The sequence below is a fragment of the Cinclus cinclus genome, chromosome 7 (genome assembly GCF_963662255.1).
Source record: "Cinclus cinclus chromosome 7, bCinCin1.1, whole genome shotgun sequence".
NCBI lineage: Eukaryota > Metazoa > Chordata > Aves > Passeriformes > Cinclidae > Cinclus > Cinclus cinclus.
Window position 1 is genome coordinate 7,468,178 of NC_085052.1, and position 21,320 is coordinate 7,489,497.

Genomic DNA, 21,320 nt, shown 5'->3' on the forward strand with positions numbered 1-21,320 from the left:
GAAGCTTCTGTAAGTTCCTGTAATTTTTTCTTATATTCTTCCCTAGGCATTCACTGGTACCTGTTATTCAAGAGGTGTTACCAGGCAGGATGAACACTTTGGGCTGACTTAATACAATCGTTATTGCATCGAGGCACCTACTGCAGTGCTTTATACAAAGACATGAAAATTTGCAACACCAGTTCCCTATTTCTGTGTCACAGCTAACAAGTCTGTCAGCCTCTGCAGCTTGTCTCCCTGACAGCCCCCTCTGCATGTGCTGGAGCCTTCTCTCCAGTCCTGTCTCCCTGTGCTCCTGGAACCCCTGAGCAGTCCCCACCCCTGGGCCATCCTTTGCCATGGCTCTGCCAAAGGACCCTGCTACCAGCAACTGGCTCTGCCTGTAGGGTTCAGCCCCTGGGGATGGCTCCTGGTGAGCAAGAGCACTGCCCACAACCCAAATTATAGCTCACACATCCCTCTGCCTTTTATTGGCAGGTTAGTTGGGAAGGTTTATGGTCAGCAAAGTGAGTAAGTACTGCATAATTTCTGTTCCAAAAACCATGCAGTACTGAAGAAAACATTAATACAAAATATTTAGAAATTAAATTATCCTCAAACAATTCTGTTCATGGTGACCCATTTTAAGATCACTAACAGCACACACATAAATTTAATATACAGAATACTGAAGAGTCCAGACCTGATACAAAGCAAGAGTGTGTCCGTATCTCTGGAGTGGCCCTTTGGATACAGGCACTACATTCCATATACTGCTTTCCAAATTGTAGCTAGAAGAGAAATAGAAAAAGAAACATTTTCAACCTGCAGAGGAAATAGAAGGGCTTGTATGTTCAAACTAATTTGTTAGTGGGGCAACATGATCCTTCGAACTATTACAACAGAGCTCTAACTTGTGACAGGGCACTAAATACTCCTCAAGCAGAACAGGAACAGCTCTTTAAGGGACTGACAATCTCAGAAAATAGGAGTAATTAATAAAAAACGCAAGATTTGTTCTGTCATAAGTCACATAATAAACCCCACCCCACCAAACTGCTCATGCCCTATGCTTTTGAACTACTCTGAAGATTTACTGTTGGGTACCCTTTTAACTATATGGTTGATTTTAATTTCCATTATATTTTAATTAATTAATCAATGCACAACATTATATAAGAGAGGAAAAAAAAATAAAGGTAGAAAAGAAAAATCCAAAAGGTGATGTGATTTGTTTTGGATGACTGCAAATGTGTGGAAGAAAGCAACAGGTAGACAACAGGAGAAGTAAACATGCTAATAATATGCTAACAAATATATCATAGCACTTGCATTTGCCACATTTAGGGCCCCTACATATGAAGTTAGGGCCCCTACATATGAAGTTACCATCCAAATCACCTGGGTGCTATTTCCAGCTGCTTAAGCTTTGTTTACAATAGGTGGTCAAATACACACACGTACAAACTGCCACAAGTATAAAAAAAAGTGGAATACAGGTGACCTGCTTGACCCTACTGGCATGGCATCAGCATGATGGCATTTACAGACATTAAATACAAGTGTCCTGTAACCATAAACTAACATCAATAATGCACATGGCTTTCAAAATGTAGTCCACCAAACTGAAGTACATATAAATATCCCCCTACAGTTTGATGTTGCCCGTATTTTCATTTTCTATAATCATAAGAAAATTATAAGCTTTAATAGAGATATAAACCTTTCAGCTAAATTAGAAGATAGATGCTCTCTCCCTGGTAGGATCTGTTTTCGCTAAGCCCAGTCAGAAAGGACATGAAAAAGGAGAAATCACTCACTTCAACACCATTTGGAATGAGCTGTAGTTAAAGGTGTATCCTCCAACCACCCACATGAACTTCCCATGAAGGACAGCCTTGTGGGAAGCACGGCCCACAGAGGGGCTGAAGGGCTTCACGTTGGGCAGAATCCAGTAAGACTCCGTGGAGGGTACATTCAAAGAACAATCTGGACCTGTTTTGTAAACAAAAGTGCAATTTGTGCAATCTGTTAGATGGGGATGTTGAAGCCAATAAAGCAGAAACAGGGGAGGCTTAATTACAGATGTCAGGATTGCTCATTCTGATAAAATATGGCGTACACTTTTATGTTTAACAGATGCTCAATGAAAAAATTGACAACATGGGATGTCAATCTAATTGAAAGCATTAGATTAGCTCAAATAATAACAATTCATTTCCACATTCTTCTCAGAAAACAGACTGTAAGTCACAAATTGAAAGAAAGGCACAAAGGATCACATTTTCAAATCACCTATCATTTAGGTCAAAAACTTTTAGCACTGCATGCTAGTTACCTTTGGAGAAAACTATACTGTATTTGAACCATAATAAGTGTATATCAAAGCTAATAATATAGTCAATTAAATTACAATATACATTACACTATATTAAATCTTAGAAGTAAAAATTTGCCTTTTGCAAAGGCCATTCTGAATCATTTTTCAAGAGGAAAATACACTATCAAAAGAATAGTCTTTTATAAAAAAGAATAGCTGTATCAAAACAAGGATTTGAATATTTAAATTTTATGAAATTTTATAGACCATTCTACAAAGCCACCAAACCCACAATTACTATATTTTATTTTCAAATGTATTTCAGCCAATCATTGTTGTCAAAGTAAGAAAAGTGAGCAAAATGCATAATTTTTCTTGCTATATGACTATTACAATCATGAAAAGCAAAATAATTTTTTTATTTGTTCTGTAATAATATATATGTGTATGTATATGTATATGTATATGTATATGTATATGTATATGTATATGTATATGTATAAATATTGCTGATAAAGGCTATTTTTACAGGGCCTTTGAAGAAGCACAGAATAAGTTCCTGTCTAACCATGTGACTGAAAAAAAAACAAAACTATACACAAAATTCAACATAGTAAAACTGAAAACTAAGTAAGGTACATTTTAGGATCATCTCAGGACAGCTCATGAAAATATTGATAGTGCATATCACTACTCAGCAGAGGTCATAATATAGAATCATGTCAGAATCAAGAATACTGTTACCCCTCTGAATAAATCTGTGGCTCATGTAACCTTAGAAAACTGTGTCCTACTGAAAAAGAAGAGATTAGTGCTGGAGAATGTTTATGGTTGAGTAACAAGGATGTTCCAATTACAGAAACCACTGAATTCCTTTGAACTACTGACTTTTTCACTTGGGAATAAAAAAAAGGAAGTGAATTATAAATGTCTATAAAATAAGTGACAAGGAGAGTGTAAATATGAAGAGTCCACAATCTCTCAGAATATAAAAAGCTGAGTTTTATGAAATGCAGCTTGAAGAAGCCATGTTCAAAGCAAACAAGAGGAGATAGTTCTTCATGTAAAAAGTATCAGATCTCTTTTCAAAGATACTCCCCTGGCAAAGGGTGCTCCAGATGCAAAGATTTACATGAGTCAGACATAATTTTAGAAGAAAGAGCCGCTGAAGTTTACCAAGCAAGCTAAATAAGTAACGTACAAGTCTTCTACAATAATTTTAAAACATTATCTTTGGGGAATGAGAGCACAGGGAGATTATGTCTTTCCAATGTTTATCGTAATTTTGGGGGCAACTTATTGCAGTTACTTCCTACACACAACAACCGGGCATCCAAAGTGTACATAACCAGCTGTCAACTTTTCCTAGTATACTATAGAAGAATGATGTCCACTTGTACCCAAATTACCTTCCATTCACTGAACAGTGGAGACACTCAATTCCCATAGTTCATTATACCTTCTACTCAGAAAAGATTAATGGCATTTCAATGAGGTCTAATGAGAGTATGAACAATTCATACATTATTTCTTGAGCATTAATAATTGATACCGTAATAGAGTTGAAACCTCAGCAAAATCGTGATTTTGGTAAATCGCCGGAGGAAACACTTAATTTGAATATAAAAAGCTTTAAAATAAACAATTGATTAAGTATTCTTTGATCAGGGAAGAGCTTAAAACGATGGAAACGGTGGCCGCAGGTCAGAAGGAGCCGCATCCCAGGCGGCTGTCCCCGCGCACCGGGATGTGGCGGCCAGCAGGGACCCCTGGTGGCGAGCGGCGAGCAGAGCCACAACTCCTGCGGCACATCCCAGGTACCTACCGGGCACCGACCGCCAGGAAACGAACGCAAGAAAAACGCCTCATGCCGAGTTAAGAATATAAAAATCTTAGGCAGATCAGTGATGGAAAGAATGTCACAGACAGCCCTCTTCCAGCCCCAGCGGCTGGTGAGAAGTGAGCGGCAGGAAAGGTGAGAGGGAAAGCAGGAACTCCACTGTGCCTTGGGCTGGAAGGAGCCTCAGAGATCACCCAGCTCCAACCCCACTGCCACGGGCAAGGACTGGCCACGTTACATGTCAGTCGGGATGAAAATGGAATATACAGCTGCAAAAACGCAAAACAATAGAATAGTACTGGCCTCTATCAAAACGTCATTTTAAAAAGCAAATTCTTTTGTATGGCTATTACTTTCTAAAAGCAAGGTTAATGTAGAACTTATAAATATCATTTATCTATTTTCTTACTTGAATACATACAGCATTATTTCAGAAAAAAATACATATTCTCTTCAGGAACATCACATTCACTAAATAGGTACCTTATGTGGAACAAAGAGCACTACAGCTGCAGAACAAAGATAATGAAAAATATGTTTTGTTATGTTTTATGCAAATATGATTTTTCTCCAGTCATTCAAAACTGAGTTTCTTTCTTATCTTCCTAATGTGCCAGTCAATCCACTGGGGGAAGGGGGGAATGCTTTAAAAACAGCAAACAACTTTATAAACCTGCACTGGAAGTCAATTATGTTGTCCTCTAAGGTAGGAAAAAATTCTATAGGTTTAAAAAAGCGATTTATCCCCATCACACAAAAGAAAGAATCTAATTTCTATTTATTGAGGAGTTTCATGAAAAGCCAAAGTAACAATATGTTCCAGTAGTTTAAGTCATAAGATCAATTTCCACCTAAATGACTGAACATCATCTACTGTCTTCAAACCAAATCTTTTCCTGTGGGAGCACAGGAGAAAAAAAAACAGAAGTATTGATGTGCTGAATATAAATTTCACAGTGCTCTTCATGCAATCTAATCAGAACAATTTTAAAAGTATTTTTTGTTCTTTTTCTGGTTTTGTTTGATCATTTAAGAATTATTACTTCAATATAATTTTTCAACCACCTCAACTCAGTGGTTGATACCAGTCCAACAGTCAGACCAGTTCTGCTGGAATAGCTCAGTAACTCCTTCCAGGCTTTCTAACAGTAGGTGTATCCCTACACTGCCCCTGCACAGCTCTGCAATATACTATATATATATATATACTATATTCAGAATACTGGATGTGATTATTTCTCCCATCCTATTTTCAGTCTTGCTGAAAATGAGACTCAGTGACAGGCAGAGGGATCCTGGTGAGGTGTCCAGCTAAAGCAGCAGGGCAGCAAGCTGTGCCAGGACTCAGGCTCCTCCTGGAATGACTCAGAAATCCTAATGCACACGAGCTGATGCAGTTGTTGAAATGCCCCTGGGTGCTGTTACTGAGCCCCGTTTGCTCCTCTGGCAGGAAGAGTGGATCTTCCAAGGGTGATCTGGTCATGGGGGATGCACAGGGTCAGTCTGAGCAGGGGAGCCAGAAGGGTTGCAGGGCCTGCCATGGGTGGATACAGTTCCACAGCATCCTTCAACTGCTCAGCTCCAGCTCCTACACTTAAGATCAACAAGGCTGCCACAGAAGATGAGGCCAGATGTCACAGCATTGCCTACTAGAAGCAGGGAAAGCTTTCCTTGTCCTCTATGACTGAGAACAAGTACAGTCTCTGACATGAAATTTGTCCTCTTAAACAACAACAGGTTTTGCTTCTCATTCTCTAAAAGAAGCAGGGACTTTCAGACCAGCTGTAGCTGACAATACCCATTGGGATGGAGATTCTGAGACTCCGTCCTAATGGCAGCAAGGTACCACCTCCAGTATCTCTGCTAACAACTTTTCTAGAAAACTTCACAGCTCTGAGTCAAAAGCCTCCTTCCAATTCCCAAATGATGTATTGATGACCAGTTTATCGCAATTTTTCTTCTGCCAGTGTTGCTGTCACTGTACTTAAAGACTTGGTCTGTCTATACACCCCACAAATGTTTATAAACAGCAACACTCTTCCTTCCCAGCCTTGATTTTACTTGTTTAAACAAACCATGCTCTGTTAGTGCCTTCCATAGCTCTGTCCATCCTAATGGTTCTCCCTCTGAGTCTGTTTCTATTTTTATTCATAAAACTGTAATAACAAAACACGAAGCATACTACTATGTTTTCATATATTTAACTGGAATTTCTGTAACTGATCATCCTACCACTGCACTTGGTACTTTGGATTTTAAATATAAAATTAATAATGCTAATTAGTTCATGTTCTAATTGAGATAGACAAGTGAGTTTTCTCCCACATCTCCTTCCACATTTCATTCCAAGACCATAAAACAAATTCTTAATACTCTTATTCTCTAAATGTATTTATTTACAATTTATACAGAAGTAAGTAAATCCTACACCTTACTTGCACATTTTTTGCAGGATCTTCCGGTTCTCCTTCATATTTAAATTTTTCCACCTTTTTATTACCAGATTTCATTAACAGCCTTATAGGGAGATTACAAAAATTATGTAACTATATCAGTCCCAAGATCAGCCTTTGAGGAGCACTGATGCCTGTCCATATGTGTTCAGCACACCTACTCGCATTTCATAAAGCAGCTGAGTTCCCCTTACTGTTTCCTTATGTATGCACTGCACTCTTCAGTTTCAATGATTTCCTGTCATCAAATACTGAGGTTCAGATAAAACATATTGCATTTTCATGTCAATTTTCTTACATGTCAATTATCTTCATATGAACTACATTGTTAAATTCAGATTTCAACTGTTTTGTTATTATTTCTTTATTATTGTTTCATTATTTCTTTCCTCGAGTTATGGTCTAGAACCCTACACAGTGCGGAAATGAAGCTGAAAGGTTTTGAGCTGCATTAATCCCTTTCTTCCTAATCTTAAATGAAGGTGTTGCAAATAATAAAGTAAATTTACTATTTTACCTTATCAGGGAGATCAGTACTATCTACTTCTTGTATTCAGGACAGAGTATTGCTTGGGATCATTATTTTAATGAAGTTCTATTTTACTACATTTAAGTGTATGCTTTTTTAATAAATATTTAGGCCATAGATTTATTCTAAATGGCTTACATTTTTCATTAAAACTCACAAATAGCAGGGGACTCCCTTCCTAAATCTCATCCTAGTTAGACACAGAGAACATTATCAACCGCTTTAATGTAGTCATTTAGTGAAACAAATCAAATAAATTCTGCTAAACTTGCTTTCACTAATTGTCAAATGACACCATAAAGGTATTTAAAACTGGAGCTGGCTCTTCGTTTACCTGTGATGTTCTTTCTCTTGCAATAACGACACTTGATTTTTCTCACACAGTTTCCAGACACTAAATTTCTAATTACGATAGCTATATTTTGTTTACAAATTGCACAGTCCTCCAAGGATGCTTGTCAAATTGTTAAATTCCAGCTGAAGATAAATCTGAAGAACACTTCCAGTACATATGAAATAACCACTCATTACAAGTCAATTCCTTCCTACCAATTCTATAGATGCAAACTTTTCTTAGACAACTCTAATTTCTATTATCAACATAAAAAATATCTACAAATATGAAGCACAGAAATAGGATTTTAACTTAAGATTGGGGGACAAAATTGGATATGTGTCTTTATATGCATATACAGTATAAATGCACATATCTTTATTGACATTTTCCAGACTGTAAAACTGCAGTTTCTCCTTTCTGAAATGATACTTGACCAGGAGACAAGCTGAAAAGTAAAATTGAGACAAAGAGGGCATTATCACAGGACAGAACAGTTATAAGAAACAGTTATAAGAAATGTGCTTCTATTTTCTTTTTCCTTCTAGGAAAAACAGGTCTGTCCAAAGCAAACATCACATCACAGGTCCTCATCTCTGAAGACACAGAGATGAGGACCTCTCTGTTCAAGAACATCCAGGTACAATGGGCCAAAATCTCAGCTTTCAGACCTCCAGGAATTTGGCACAAGCTCTTCCCAGAGCTGCATTTCACCTGCTGCTGCCTGACCCCCATGTCAAACCTTCCCCACCACTTTCAATAAACCAGCACCACAGAAGGATGACTTTGCTAAATCTCAACACTGGGGAATAAGGCACCTTGACATCAAAGCCTTCCACTGAAAAGTGGGAACAAATCCAATCCAGTGAGTCCTTTCAGGATAACCTGAGTCAGACAGACATTGACTGAGTTGTTCTGGCCACACAAGATGCTGTTAAAATAAATGCCATAGTACCAAGCAAGCAAAACACTGGTTTTACACTGCAGCAGTCATAACCCCTTTTATACTTCCATTGTTTACTCTTCTCCTTACAGAAAGGCTCATTTTTTCCCTGGAGAGATGTTATAAAACTCAAGTTGTCTGAATTGCTAATGGACTTACTTAAAAGTTAATTAGTTTAATTTCAGAATCTGGTCTTCTGCTACATCTCTATTTGTTAGGAGTAGGTCTTTAGGGAGAATCAATTAACTATACATGTTCCAGAAATTGTATGGGTGTTTTAACTTTGGATTAGGGCTGAATACCTGTTTGGGGCTGTTGTGTATTACATGCAACCTTTTTTGATAGAGCCCATTTCTGGTGTTGTTCCTTATAAAGGGAATTTCTGCCCTCCTCTGTTTCCAAACCACCTCACAATGCAATCCAAAACAAAACAGATGTGAAGGATCAGATTTGCTTTCAAGGTACCCTACTGATCTTCTTAAAAACTAATTTAAACACACCCTGTAATTCCTCTTTAACAGATTTCCCTTTTGCTTGCAATGCTGATGTTCAATGATCAAAGTATCAATAAAGTTTCTCTGAAGTTCAAGAGAGCCTTCAACTCTTTTTTTCCCTGTCTACACCCAGGAGTCAGCAATGTCCTCAGCATTTTCAAAGATAGTCCACTTAACCTTCTTAAAAATGTGGAACTGTTAGCTATGCTTCCAGTCACCCAGAATAATTTTCACCTGTCACAAAAGTTTTTAACTGTTTGGAAATCTCTCTGTTCCTTTATAGCCTGAAACAATCCAAGACATGGTACTCCTGGTATCAAAGAGAATCTTCTGGCTGTGAAAACCTATTCAGCAAAAGCATCTTTCTATAAAATTCTTAAATAGGTCAAATTGTGCAAGAGCCAATTTGGTCTCAGCCACATCCCCATTTCTGTTCTACATGTGCCTAGCAAAGAAAGAGAGAGTAAATCAGTAGTTTTAAGGCATATTTTTTAGCTCTCTGAATTACATCCACAGCCTTTTATCAGCAGGTATCAACACATTCTGTTAAATAATATCAAGACAGATTAGCCAGGAATAGGACAGTGTAATATGGTACAGAACTTAAAAAGGAAATGTTCCTTAGGGAAAAGTTCAGCTTCTCTTATATTGGGTGAATATTTTAAATTAACCAGATTTTCTGTAAATACTAAATTTTGCTCTTATACCAACGATCTCAGATAAAATTAAGATTATTAGCACTATTAAGAATACTTTCATTTAAAAAAAATACATTTAACTAGTGCATGTTTCTTTAAATACAACGTCTCTTAAAAATAAAAATTATGTCAACTATTTGTCTTCCAAGTCTAAAAGTTTTTATCAAAGTTTTATTCTATATTTGTACAACCAGCAGCCAGATGCAAGTATGTAAAAGATCCTTGTATTAAATTCCACAAGACATATCTAATAATCAGAGGACCTACTTTTTACTCAAAGAATTTATTCCAGCCCAAAGAATACCCAAAAGTATTCTGTTTTCTCGGAACACTTGTTTGAAATGCGTCATGTTCTTCAGAGCTGCCCTTTCAACAATAACCACAAGATGTCACCATCGTAAAAGAAAAACTCCATGCAGTAAAATGGGAAATTCTGGGATTTATAGTCTGAATCAGGGGTTCTAATTATTATACATCCAAATCAATGCACTTCAATGATTTTTTTTTTAAATACAGGCACTGAAGTTACTCAAAAGAAGATAAAGATAAAAATAAAATAATAATAAATGAAACATGAAATTCTCTCCTAAAGTATACAAATCAAGATCTTTCAGCCACTTGGTCTGAATTACCAAACACAAGAAAAATTTGTCAGACAGCAAGAGAAAAATGTATGATTCCATCGCTGCAAACAGTCTGCACAAAAGATAGCATCAGTATAGAAACTACAGAGAATACAGGTATAAATAAATCAAGAAATAAAACAGAGAAGAAATTAGTGTCCCACAGAGTTTAAGGGAAGTTTGGTATTTAGTAAGGGAAAACAATTATAGATCCAAGCCAGCTTATCTGTGACAGAATTTAAAAAAAAAAAAATTGAAATACATGTAGATTTAGTGAAAAATCCAAGGAACAATGAAGCAAATTATCTTTATATCATCTGTAGGAAAGACTGAGAAGGCAATATGTATAGAAATGCTAGGTGCTAGCAGTGGTAGTCAGATTTTTAATTTTATTTTGTGCTTAAATCTTCTAATTAAACGCACAGCACTGTATCTGAAGGTATAGCCTAAAAAGCATTTCCAAAGATTTGTGACATTTCCCCACCTTGTACTCAGTAGTTTGACATTGCAAGTAATCCATGCACAACTAAAAGGGTGACAGTCTTGCTGCAAATTCTATTCACAACTTCTGGACAGATATTAAGCCTTCAGATCTTTTTCTGCACTACAGTCCTGGAAGGTTTTAAAGGACTCAGTAATGTCTACACTATTTCCATTCAAAGACCATATTCTTAAACCACTTCTCTTCTGTGGGTGCACTGACTGCCTTTCAATGAACAACTCATTAATTATTAAGAAGTGAAATGTATTAGATCTCATCATTACTGTGGATTAATAGGTGTGACAGGTAATAGGAGTTAAAAAGTCATTTCCTTTGACATGCCAAAAGAAACAGCAATAAAACAGAACAGAGGCAGGAAGTCATGGGAAGAGGGCATATCAGCTAAGTAATCTGGAGGGATTTTAGTATTTCTGTTAAGAGAATGGCAATTTCTAAGCATAGCAAGCTAAGCCAATTGAGACTTGTAACAGAAGTGGTAAATCATAAAAACAAAAATCCACAAGCATCTAGCATAATTATAGTAAGTGAATTAAACATTTAGGACCTTAAATAATTTAACTGTAATGAGCAACAGTGATTTATGGCACTGGGAGTAAAACTGCACCACATGCTTACAGTCCATCCATTAGCCCACACACTCTTGTACCATTGTAACAAAGCAGTTCACCTTTATTATATCCTTTTCATTGAGAGGCTGCTACAAATAACACCCAACAAAAAGCAGACAGTGGATACCTTACTTCAGGAAACACTAAAAATATGATGCAATGATGTGACATTAAAAGAAGGCCAGGAAGAAAATCAAATTACCTAGACACTAAGCTAAGCAAACCTTACCTTGCCAGCTGTCATTGCAGACACAGAGCTTCTCTCCCGTCAGGTCACAGTAGCCGTGATCAGGACTGCCACAGTTGGCTTTGCAATAGGGAATGTCACAGGCCTCTCCTTTCCAGTACTTGTCACACTCACAGTACACCCGAGTCGGCACAGACAGACTGGTTGTGCACTTGCCATGTTCTGAGCAGTTATTAGGGCAAGAGTTAATTCTGAAAAAAAATAAATATGTAAGATAAGGGATATGATGACCCACAAGCTGATGACAGTGGTTTCATCTGGCAGTACTGAAGCAGCATTTGTTAGATGAAGTATGTTTTACCATAAAAAATTTCTATGTATTGATAAAACACAAGTTTAATGGTGATTTTACAGGCAAATGAGCTCAAAGGGTGTTGATCCAATCTTGCATACAAAGTCTGTGATGTGCTCAGGATCACAAATACCTTGCACTGCAACAAATATTGACATTAAGCAGAAGGACAGGCCCTGCCCAGACAGATCATTACCTATTTTTCTCCTGTATTCCAGTATAAGCACTCAGTCCCTTCAAATGCTTGTTATCTCTAGAAACAACCACACTGGAAGTAATTGAGCTTAAACTCTCCACTACAGGCATCCAGTTAAAGGGTTTTCCTGAGTAGTTTTGGTCCATACTATAAACAATATGCCTAACATCTGGGGAAAATAAAAGAGGGGAAAAACAAGTAAGGAAAAATACAAGATGGCTAATATCCTGAAACTACTTGAATCCTTAATAAAAGAGCCACCTTAACTCTGCAGTCCAAGATGCAAAAAAGAGGAGAGCCTAGGCTGAAAGAAATCTGTGACTGTTTTGGGAGTTAGCATTTCTGTGATACACCCTACTAAACAGTGAGATCACAGGCAACTGGAGTGCAAAATTAAGCAAAGTGGTTCCAGAAATGCAGGCAACTCCTTGGAATGAGGGAAGATGGAGGAGATGGAACTCAGTTTCCATGAACTCAGGCAGCATATGCCTGATGAAGTCCAAATAGGATTTGAAATTTTTTTAATGACTCACAGCAAACAGAATAAAGTGCAACTACAAATTTCTGATGATAATACAGACCATTCTCTGCAGATGTGAGAGATGGATACTGTTCACAGTCTTCCCTACTGAATGAAGCTCTAACTGAGTGAAGAAAACTGTTAAAGTCATCAAATTGTTCAAGGCTGCCCTTTGACAAGATGTAGTTATGGTAGGACAGTGAGGAGATACGTTTTTGTCTTCTAGAGACTCACTTCCCAAAGGACTGGTTCTTTTACACTGCTAAAATAGTAAATTCTACATCTGACCATCATTCCAAATCCCCTGAGGGTTTTACCTGGTAACACACAGGGCATTAAAACAATTGATGGCATTAACAGCTGAATGCTACAGCTCTGAGGAACCTCTCCCCCAACCTCACAGGTAGAGTTCTGCAGTTAAGTGTTTCCATCAGGAGGTATTCGTTGGAAAGTACACCATTTCCCACTCCAAGTGGTTCATTAAGGATTCAAACAAAATGAGAAAAACTGGATCAGCAGAATTGGAAGAAAGTTGCCTGACTCCAAGGAATAGAAAATTTACTCAAGACTGTTCTGGAGTAATTACAGTTGTTTGCTACTGAAATGGCACTTTAGTCACCGATTTTGTGTATCTGTCCTCCCCAAAATAAAAGAATACTAGTGGTCCAGCAAGATGAAGTCAAAAAATAAGGAAGAGGGTAACAGAAGCAGAGTGCAATAGACCAGTGACAGAAGGAAAGTTAATGCAGCCATAAAAGATAATTATAGGTACTGCTTTATCAAAAAAAGTGTTAGTCTTGGTTCATTAAAAATTGTTTTTAAAGTATCTGTTGCAATAAAAGACACAGAAGAACGGAGTACATAGAATTTCATGAGTTATATATGCAAAGGAATTTAAAACTGGCAAGTTTTTTCATTTATTTTGAATCTACAAAAAAATGCAGCATGCACCACATTACCAAGTAATGAAAGAATGCATATACACTCATTTCTTTAGAATGCCAAGTCTTATTGCCATTTGCTCCCAAGACAAATAAAATAAGTGTAATAAAAGCTTCAGGGATAACTGAAAAATGTAGCTAATTACAATAGAAAGTCTGCCAGGTGATGTCAACTGACAACACTGATGTCAACTGACAAAAATTAAAAATACCCAGTTTTCTATTCTAGGCTACCGTTTCCAATGCAATACACACACACACACACACACACACACACACACACACATATATATATATATACACACACATATATACATATATAGTGAGGTTTCCCAAACTTTGAGTAGCTATTTATTATGTGGTCAAAGGTGGGCAATCTGTTGCAACTTACAGCAATAATCTTCCTAAGGATAATGTACCAAGAACAAAGTTATGGTCAGAAACACAAATAGGAATTTTAAACTAATAAAGAATATGACAAAAATATTACATGTACTTCAACATAAGAAATGCATTGCTGGCCACCACATCACAATAACTGGTATTTCAGAATCTCAAGGAATTGAGAGAAAGGAGCAGGCATATTTTCAATCATGGAAAAACTGTCACATAAAGAAACAGGTCAACAAGACCAAGCAATTCCCTCTTGAACCAAGGCACACAATATGAAGAAATGTTGCATTGTGTCACATGCACATCCCAAATGAGCCAGAAGCTGCAAACAACTGGTGCATATAAAAAGGAAAGGGCTCAGATCTGCTGGATGCATCTTTGGAGCTGCTGACACAGAGAAGGAGGCTGGACAAAACAATCATGGTCATATCAGATTAGACTTTGCCATCAGAAAACCTAAAAACACACAGTGTAGATAAAATCTACAAGGCAGAGTGTAGACTGAGAAGGAAAATAGGAGGGGAAATACCCAAGAAGAGGAAAAGAAATAGAATGAAATCTCTGTGGTTGGCACAAAAATCCAAGTGGAACTGCTTGGAAGGTTTCAAAAGCCATAGTATATTCAGCAAAAAAAATCAAGCAACAGATGATCCCAGTTCAGGAGAAGGGAATTTATATGACAGCAGATATAATCTCCCTTTTAGTCCATATGACAACTATATGTGGTGGATAAACACTGGTGGGGATACATTCTAGTTCCATATGGCACAGGAAAAAACACACTCTGGGAATGGCCATGTGACTTCACTCAAAAAAAGCATACTCTGTCTCTAGGAGTTTTCCCCCCTAACTCATACCTTAATAATTTGTTACAAGCCCAGCCCCCTGGTTTTAGACACTTCCACTGAGTATGACACTTAGACTACTGAAAAAAACAAAGATAATTACTTAGTACAAAAATACTTACGAATAAAAAATGTTAAATCCCGTTAGGTTATAAGCAGCATCACTAAAAAAGTGTAACAATGCATAGCCAGATGTAGTAACCACTTCAGGAACAGTTTCATTCCCACGCACTTCAGGGACTATTAGACCACTGGAAAAGAGAAGGAGAAAAATGTTTTTAAGCAATCTTTAGCATATTTAGGGGATTAAAAAAAAGGGGGGAAAGAGGGAGTTTGGTATTTACCCATAAATATAATTTTAAAACTTTTTTCATAAGGCTATGCAAGGTATATAAAACTTGCCCATGTATCTGCAAGTTAAGTCAGGGGAAAGTGCCTGTGTGTAAGCATTAACATTCCAGGCAATGTCAGCACTAAGTATCCAAATAATGGATTTCTGCTATGATTAGCTAACCAAAACTAACGTTTTGGAATACATTCTGATGCAACTTTACATACATGTTCCCATAATATTAAGATAAGAAAGGAAGTTAGTTAACATGTTAAAGCCTCTAATGTTACCTTTTTCCCCTGATAATTGAAAATGTCCATATGTGACTATGTGGACAGAAAGATTAGTAAACACTCACCTAAATACAGCTATTAAAGGTGCATATATTGAATCTCCATCATACACATACATATGGTCCCAGCTACATTCTGTGGCAAAGTGATTAAATCTTAATCGTAGTATCGCATTTGGGCTGGAAAAAAAACCCATTGATGTAACACATTTACAGAATTACTGAGATCATAAGATCAAGAGCTCACAGTAGAATTGATCATGCCAACATAACTCTGATAAAAAATTTTGAGTAGTAATTAAATATTTCAAACTGTTAAATAACAAAAGCCAGGGCAAGCAAATATTTCCCTTTATCTTAGAAAATTTTAAAATAACATATTCAGACCTCAGCTAATAATCCCTAAAGTTAATAGGAGGCTTAAGTTCACCCAATTTTATCAGTGCTCAGAACCATAAATTTAGAGCAATCAAAATACCTCATCTTAATACATTTTAATAAATCCACTTTACAATGTCAGGACTATGAACTTTAAATAAACTTTCAAGATAAAAATCACCTACACATCCTTTTCCAGTATTACACTAATTATTGAAAAAAAAAATCTTAAAACACTAATCTAAAATTGCAATCAAGATTAGAGCAAGTGCCTGCCTCCTCCCTTCTGCCAACATGTAGGAATTGTCACCACGTTTTAGCTGAGGTCCAAATGGATCTGTAAACTTTCTGAAAGTGGAATTTTCACATATCGTAGAATATCATTCATACATACATATATATATATATATATATATATATATTCCATGAAGCATATACACATATGTGACTTCCTTGTGTGCTGACACTTGGCACAGTGCTGCTGGTTGCTTTACTCCTCCCAGACTGTGCAGCACATTGATTTCTTCAGCTACCCACTCTGCCATCTCCTGAGAACAGGAGGAATGAAGTGGGGAACAGCTTCAAAGCAGAGTTTGCCTACGGTGCTGAGGTGTGTTTCCACTTTAGTGCAGAGTAGTGCAATGCAAATACTCCTGAGCTAGCCCTGCCTGAGTAAAAAGAGAAGTCTAGCTAGGTCAGACACATTCAGCTATAGCCTGGTCTTCTAGATAATAAAGATTCAACTTAAATGATTTTGCAAACACCTGTAACTTCACTGCTGTTTTGTTTAAATTACTGTCTGCATATAAGCAGACCAAAGTTAGATGAGACACATAATTTCTGAACTGCAGCAGCAGAGCAGATAACCAAAGTGATTATGACAACGGGGAAATACAGAAGGAGTTCATAAGGAGTTCATTTAGAGTTAATTTTCTTATAGAATGTTAGTAGAATTGTGAACTAGAGTCAGCAAAATCCTGACCCATATCCTGGGGGGGGGGGGGGGGGGGGGGCCTGAAATGTAACCAATTTGTGCCATTAACACACTTAGCCATATTAATTTATGTGTCCCATTATTTCTTCAGGCATGTCTTTGTGCTTCTGTGCTACATAAACTGCAAAATTCACAACAGGCATGAGGTATCCAAACTGTAGGCATAAAACTATTTCAAAACTAAGTATGTGAGGAACAGTAGAATGCAACAGAAATACTTTATAGAAGCACTAACTCTTGAGAAACACATAACTGAATAAACATTCTGTACTTAAGGCTATTCCTGATTTATCACTGATATGAGTTAAATAAGATAAGTCAGATAACAAGTTAAATAAAGGGATTCTGTAACTACTTTTGGAACTTATGTAAAGGCACTCAAATATGCAATAAATTTATCACTGGGTTTTGAGGGCCTGCAGCACTGGCCAAGTACCAATGTCAGCCTAATTTTTGCCAGCAATTTGAATAGGAATGAAATTTGGCCAACTCTAAGCAATCCTGAAAATCCTAACGCCATTTTTTTAAGAATTCTAAATAATATTTAAACAAAACCAAAACAAACTAACAAAACACCAAGCTGTTCATATTGTATCCTCATGCAGTTTCTATGTGAGTTCTTTAGATGTCGAGAACACATAGTACCAAACTATTCAGAAAATTTAAGCTATGAAAATAGATACTTACTATCCTTCAATTAACCATGTGCATTTAGTTTTATATTTATAATTTATAGGTCCATCTGTTAAATATCCAGAAGGTTCTGTTAACCTACAAGAGGAAAAACAGGGGTGTAATAAACCAGAGACAACAGAACATGAATTAGCAATATGCCAACAGAATTTTTCTTGATGGAAAGAAAATTGGGGGTAGAGAAAATAATCAAGTCTCTCTTCGTATTTCTCATCTCACTATTTGTGCTCATAAAAACTTGAATTCTGATTGTTCTGTATCATTGATTTGCTCTCTTCCCCCAGGCATTCACATATTTTTTCTAGTTCAGTAGCAAATAATTTAAATTATCCTTCACACAAAATGGATCCAAGCCAATGTAAGGGGGGTTTTAAGAGCACTTTGGTTTGCTTTGCTTATTCGCTTTGCCATTGCCTTACAACTTACTTCTGAAATTAGACAACACCAGCCATATGAAAACTCTCCTAGATCAAGACAAATTAAGATATAAATTTGAATAAGCACATCTGTCAGCCTGCTGCTCTGTTATTCCTAGTCAGTACCCTGTCTCTGCACAGTGATCTCCAGTGATTACCCAGGAAGGAGAAAATCCCTGCAGATTCTCCACACAGCATTACACCACCCTCAATGACTTGCAGCACGGGGACACTTTCACTCCACAGCTGTGCCTTTGGGTTCATGTTTTACACCACCCAAAATGTAACGATTTGTGTTTTATTTCCCTACTTTCTCTCCTCTGCCCCTTTTCCAACCTGAGAAAATCTTGCTCATTGCTTTTAATAAATCTTTTGTATTCTCCCAGAGCCTGCTGAGATGCAACAGGGATCAGTATATTGTATTCAAGATGCAAGTGAACCATGAACCTGTACAGTAGCAATATTATTTGCATTTTAGTCTCTATTCCCATTTTTTATTTGCTCTTTTAACAACTACTATTCTGACATTTGAAACAGAAATATCTGCTGTAACTTTTTTTTGAGTGATAATAGCTCAATATTCATCACATATAGAAATTCCTTTTATGCAGAAAGAGAACCTGTTTCATCCATTCATATATATTACTTTGTATTAATCTATGCAGTGATAAAGCAGCAGATGAAATTCAATAATCTATTAACATAAAAGCTTTCTGGAAGAGCCTGGTATCTTCAGGACATTGTATCTTCACTTATCCATTCTATTTTTCTGCATCCTTTATGATTATGTTCAGGCATTAACACACATCTCCAGTGGCCTTACTCCACTCTTTAATAACAAATAACAACAAATATAAATGCAACCTCAGAAACACTCATTTCTTTCACTATATTGTTGAAAGAGAATCATTAAGAATAGGTATCACTATTCTTAATGCTTTGTTTGTCTGTTTTATGTGGAGTTTTTTAATAAGCGGCAGTAACACATAATATTCCAATCAAAATAATTTCAGTGCTGTCATACGATTTATATATAGAAGTCTTTTTAACAATCCACAGAACATACATTTTCCTGGAAGAAGTGTGAAATATTACCTCATTTGCAGTCATGACCATTGCCTTCCTAGTAGTTGTGTAGTGCAATGGAGGTGACTTACAAGAGCTGTTTTTATTAGATCAGTTCTTTGGCACTAGAAAAGTACAAACAATTTCCCTTGTTTCATAGGGTGATAATTTTTTGATAAGTAGTTTCTTTAGGAACAGTAGATAGACTTTGAAACAGCCATGTTTCACTTAGTTGAAAAAAAAAAGTAAATAGGTAAGAGCATGACATTGCTTTGCAATAATGTTTGTAGAAAACAGTAAGATAAGGGCTTGTTCTGCTTAAAATAAATACATAGAAAGACAGATGGAAATTACTTTAAGTTACTTGAGTCACACCAAGAACTTTTCTGTATTATTTTTCTTTCCAAGTGTTATCAAATACCAAATCCCATAACTCACAAAGATAAGCAGTACCACTTTCAGGCAATCCCTTGCCCAATATAGGGCAATATTCTCTTTTGAATGAAGGCAGGTATTCATTAGCAGTTTTCCTGTGACTAACAGTGATTCTGTCAAATAACCACAATCTAGATGAGTCACCCTGACTAAACACTCATTCGTCACAGAGGTTCTTGCATTGCACCCCACTCCTTGCTTACCACTGAGAAGGTCTCAGTGATGAGAGGCAGCCAGAAAAATTTGTGTAGCCTGGCCAGGCACCACAAGTTTATCACACCCAGACTCTAACCTTCTCAACAGAACACACAGGGGAGTAGCTGATGCTGTGTATTGTCATTTGAAATTGCACATCAGCTTTCATAATATTTTCAACAGTATTTTTTCCTGGTTGGCAGGGTTATAATCAAAGCCTTTAAAGAATCAGAGGGTGCCTGCCAAGAGAACATTTTCCATCTCGGCACACTGTAAAACAGATCTACCAAATAATAGAAAAACCTCAGGATGCTGCACACTTAAAGGCATTCAGAAGCACCAGTGACAGATCAGTCACTCACCAAGGTGATCAGTCAGCAATAGATTCCATGAAAGATGTGTGACACTACAGGGTTTCACTCAGCAGACAGACCCACCAGAAATGCAAGGGCTAAAGCCAACACAGGGCAACCAGAACATGCAATAAAGGGATGTCTACATTCACCTGGAATATTAGCACTGCTATAAAATAATGGCAACTATAGCTGAGTAAGAATGTACAGAGGCAATATTTACCACTGCAGAGACTTTAAAGCAAGACTGATGCATTTCAAGAACAAAGTACCTTCTAGTTCAGTCAGAAATTATTGGTCCAAAGTGAAGGAGCAGTCATATGAAATCTATGCCCTGCAATACGTAAGACATCAGAGCTGGTTATTAAAAAGGCCTTTCCTGCTGTAGTATTTATAGATCTGTGAGAAACGCACTCTTGTCATCTCCTGTATCTTCCTGCAAAAAATAATATCACCAAGTCTTTCAGAAAGTAGCACTAATTAAAACCAGAAAGTCATTGGCTATTTTCTGCCATCAGCAGAACATGAAGCTCCACAAAACTGCTGGTAGATGGACAGAGGTCTGACATATCGGTGCTTTAGGAGAAACAAAGCATAAGATACATTCATAATACTACAAATATTCACTAATATATAGAGTTATAAAGAAATTCATTTATATCCATATTACTTAGTGCCACACTTCTACTGAAAATTTTAAGAAATGTTGGATTACTTTGCAATTCCTACTTCAGATGTATCTAATATAGAGCATCTTTTGCTACATGGATTCATCTCAATATCAGTACTGGTGTATCAGTGAAGAGCTATTCTATCCATTGCTGAAAAATTTTGCTCCATCTCCTTTTCATCTTTTATGAATATATGTTTTATTAAAAAGAAATAAAAATCAATAACTGTGCTTCAAAGTCACAAGATCAAGTTCTTCATAAATAGAAGTACTGACAACCTTTTTAGTTGAGACCTTGTGCCTAACATTTACAGCAGGGAAAGAGACTGCACAGATCTGAGATCAGCTGAATATATTAATAAAGAAGGGAGAAAAATTCAGACCACCTGACAGCACAAGCCTGAATCAGTGAGAAAGAAATGCAGAAGTGATCAAGAGGCCATTTCCCATACCACAATACTGAGTGACAGACTAAGAAGGTTTTCCAGTATTTTTTTCAAAGGCATATCTGAAAAACAATACGTTCTGAAAAACACACAAACGCAGACTTTTCTTCTCCAGGCATAAAGCATTGACTCACACCTGACAAAAAATTCAAATAATTGGCATTTGATTTTCTTGTGGTTTTTTACATTTATTGCATAACTTGTTGTTGGTTATTTTTTTCACATATGAAAACAGGACACACTGAACATACTGTAGCTCTAATTTTTCTTCAATGACTTATCAAGAGGAATATTT

The 21,320-nt window shown here is 36.8% G+C and overlaps 1 protein-coding gene across 1 annotated transcript in view; it reads right to left on the bottom strand.

Moving 5' to 3' along the window:
- Positions 1-21,320, bottom strand: part of ATRNL1 (attractin like 1) — a 431,538-nt gene that overhangs the window by 375,792 nt on the left and 34,426 nt on the right. The window contains exons 2-7 of the mRNA XM_062496081.1: positions 17,440-17,523; positions 15,447-15,560; positions 14,880-15,008; positions 11,553-11,761; positions 1,800-1,974; positions 683-770 (exon numbers count right to left, since the gene is read on the bottom strand). Of these exons, the coding sequence (XP_062352065.1) occupies positions 683-770; positions 1,800-1,974; positions 11,553-11,761; positions 14,880-15,008; positions 15,447-15,560; positions 17,440-17,523 (799 nt within the window). The remainder of the gene's footprint in view (positions 1-682; positions 771-1,799; positions 1,975-11,552; positions 11,762-14,879; positions 15,009-15,446; positions 15,561-17,439; positions 17,524-21,320) is intronic.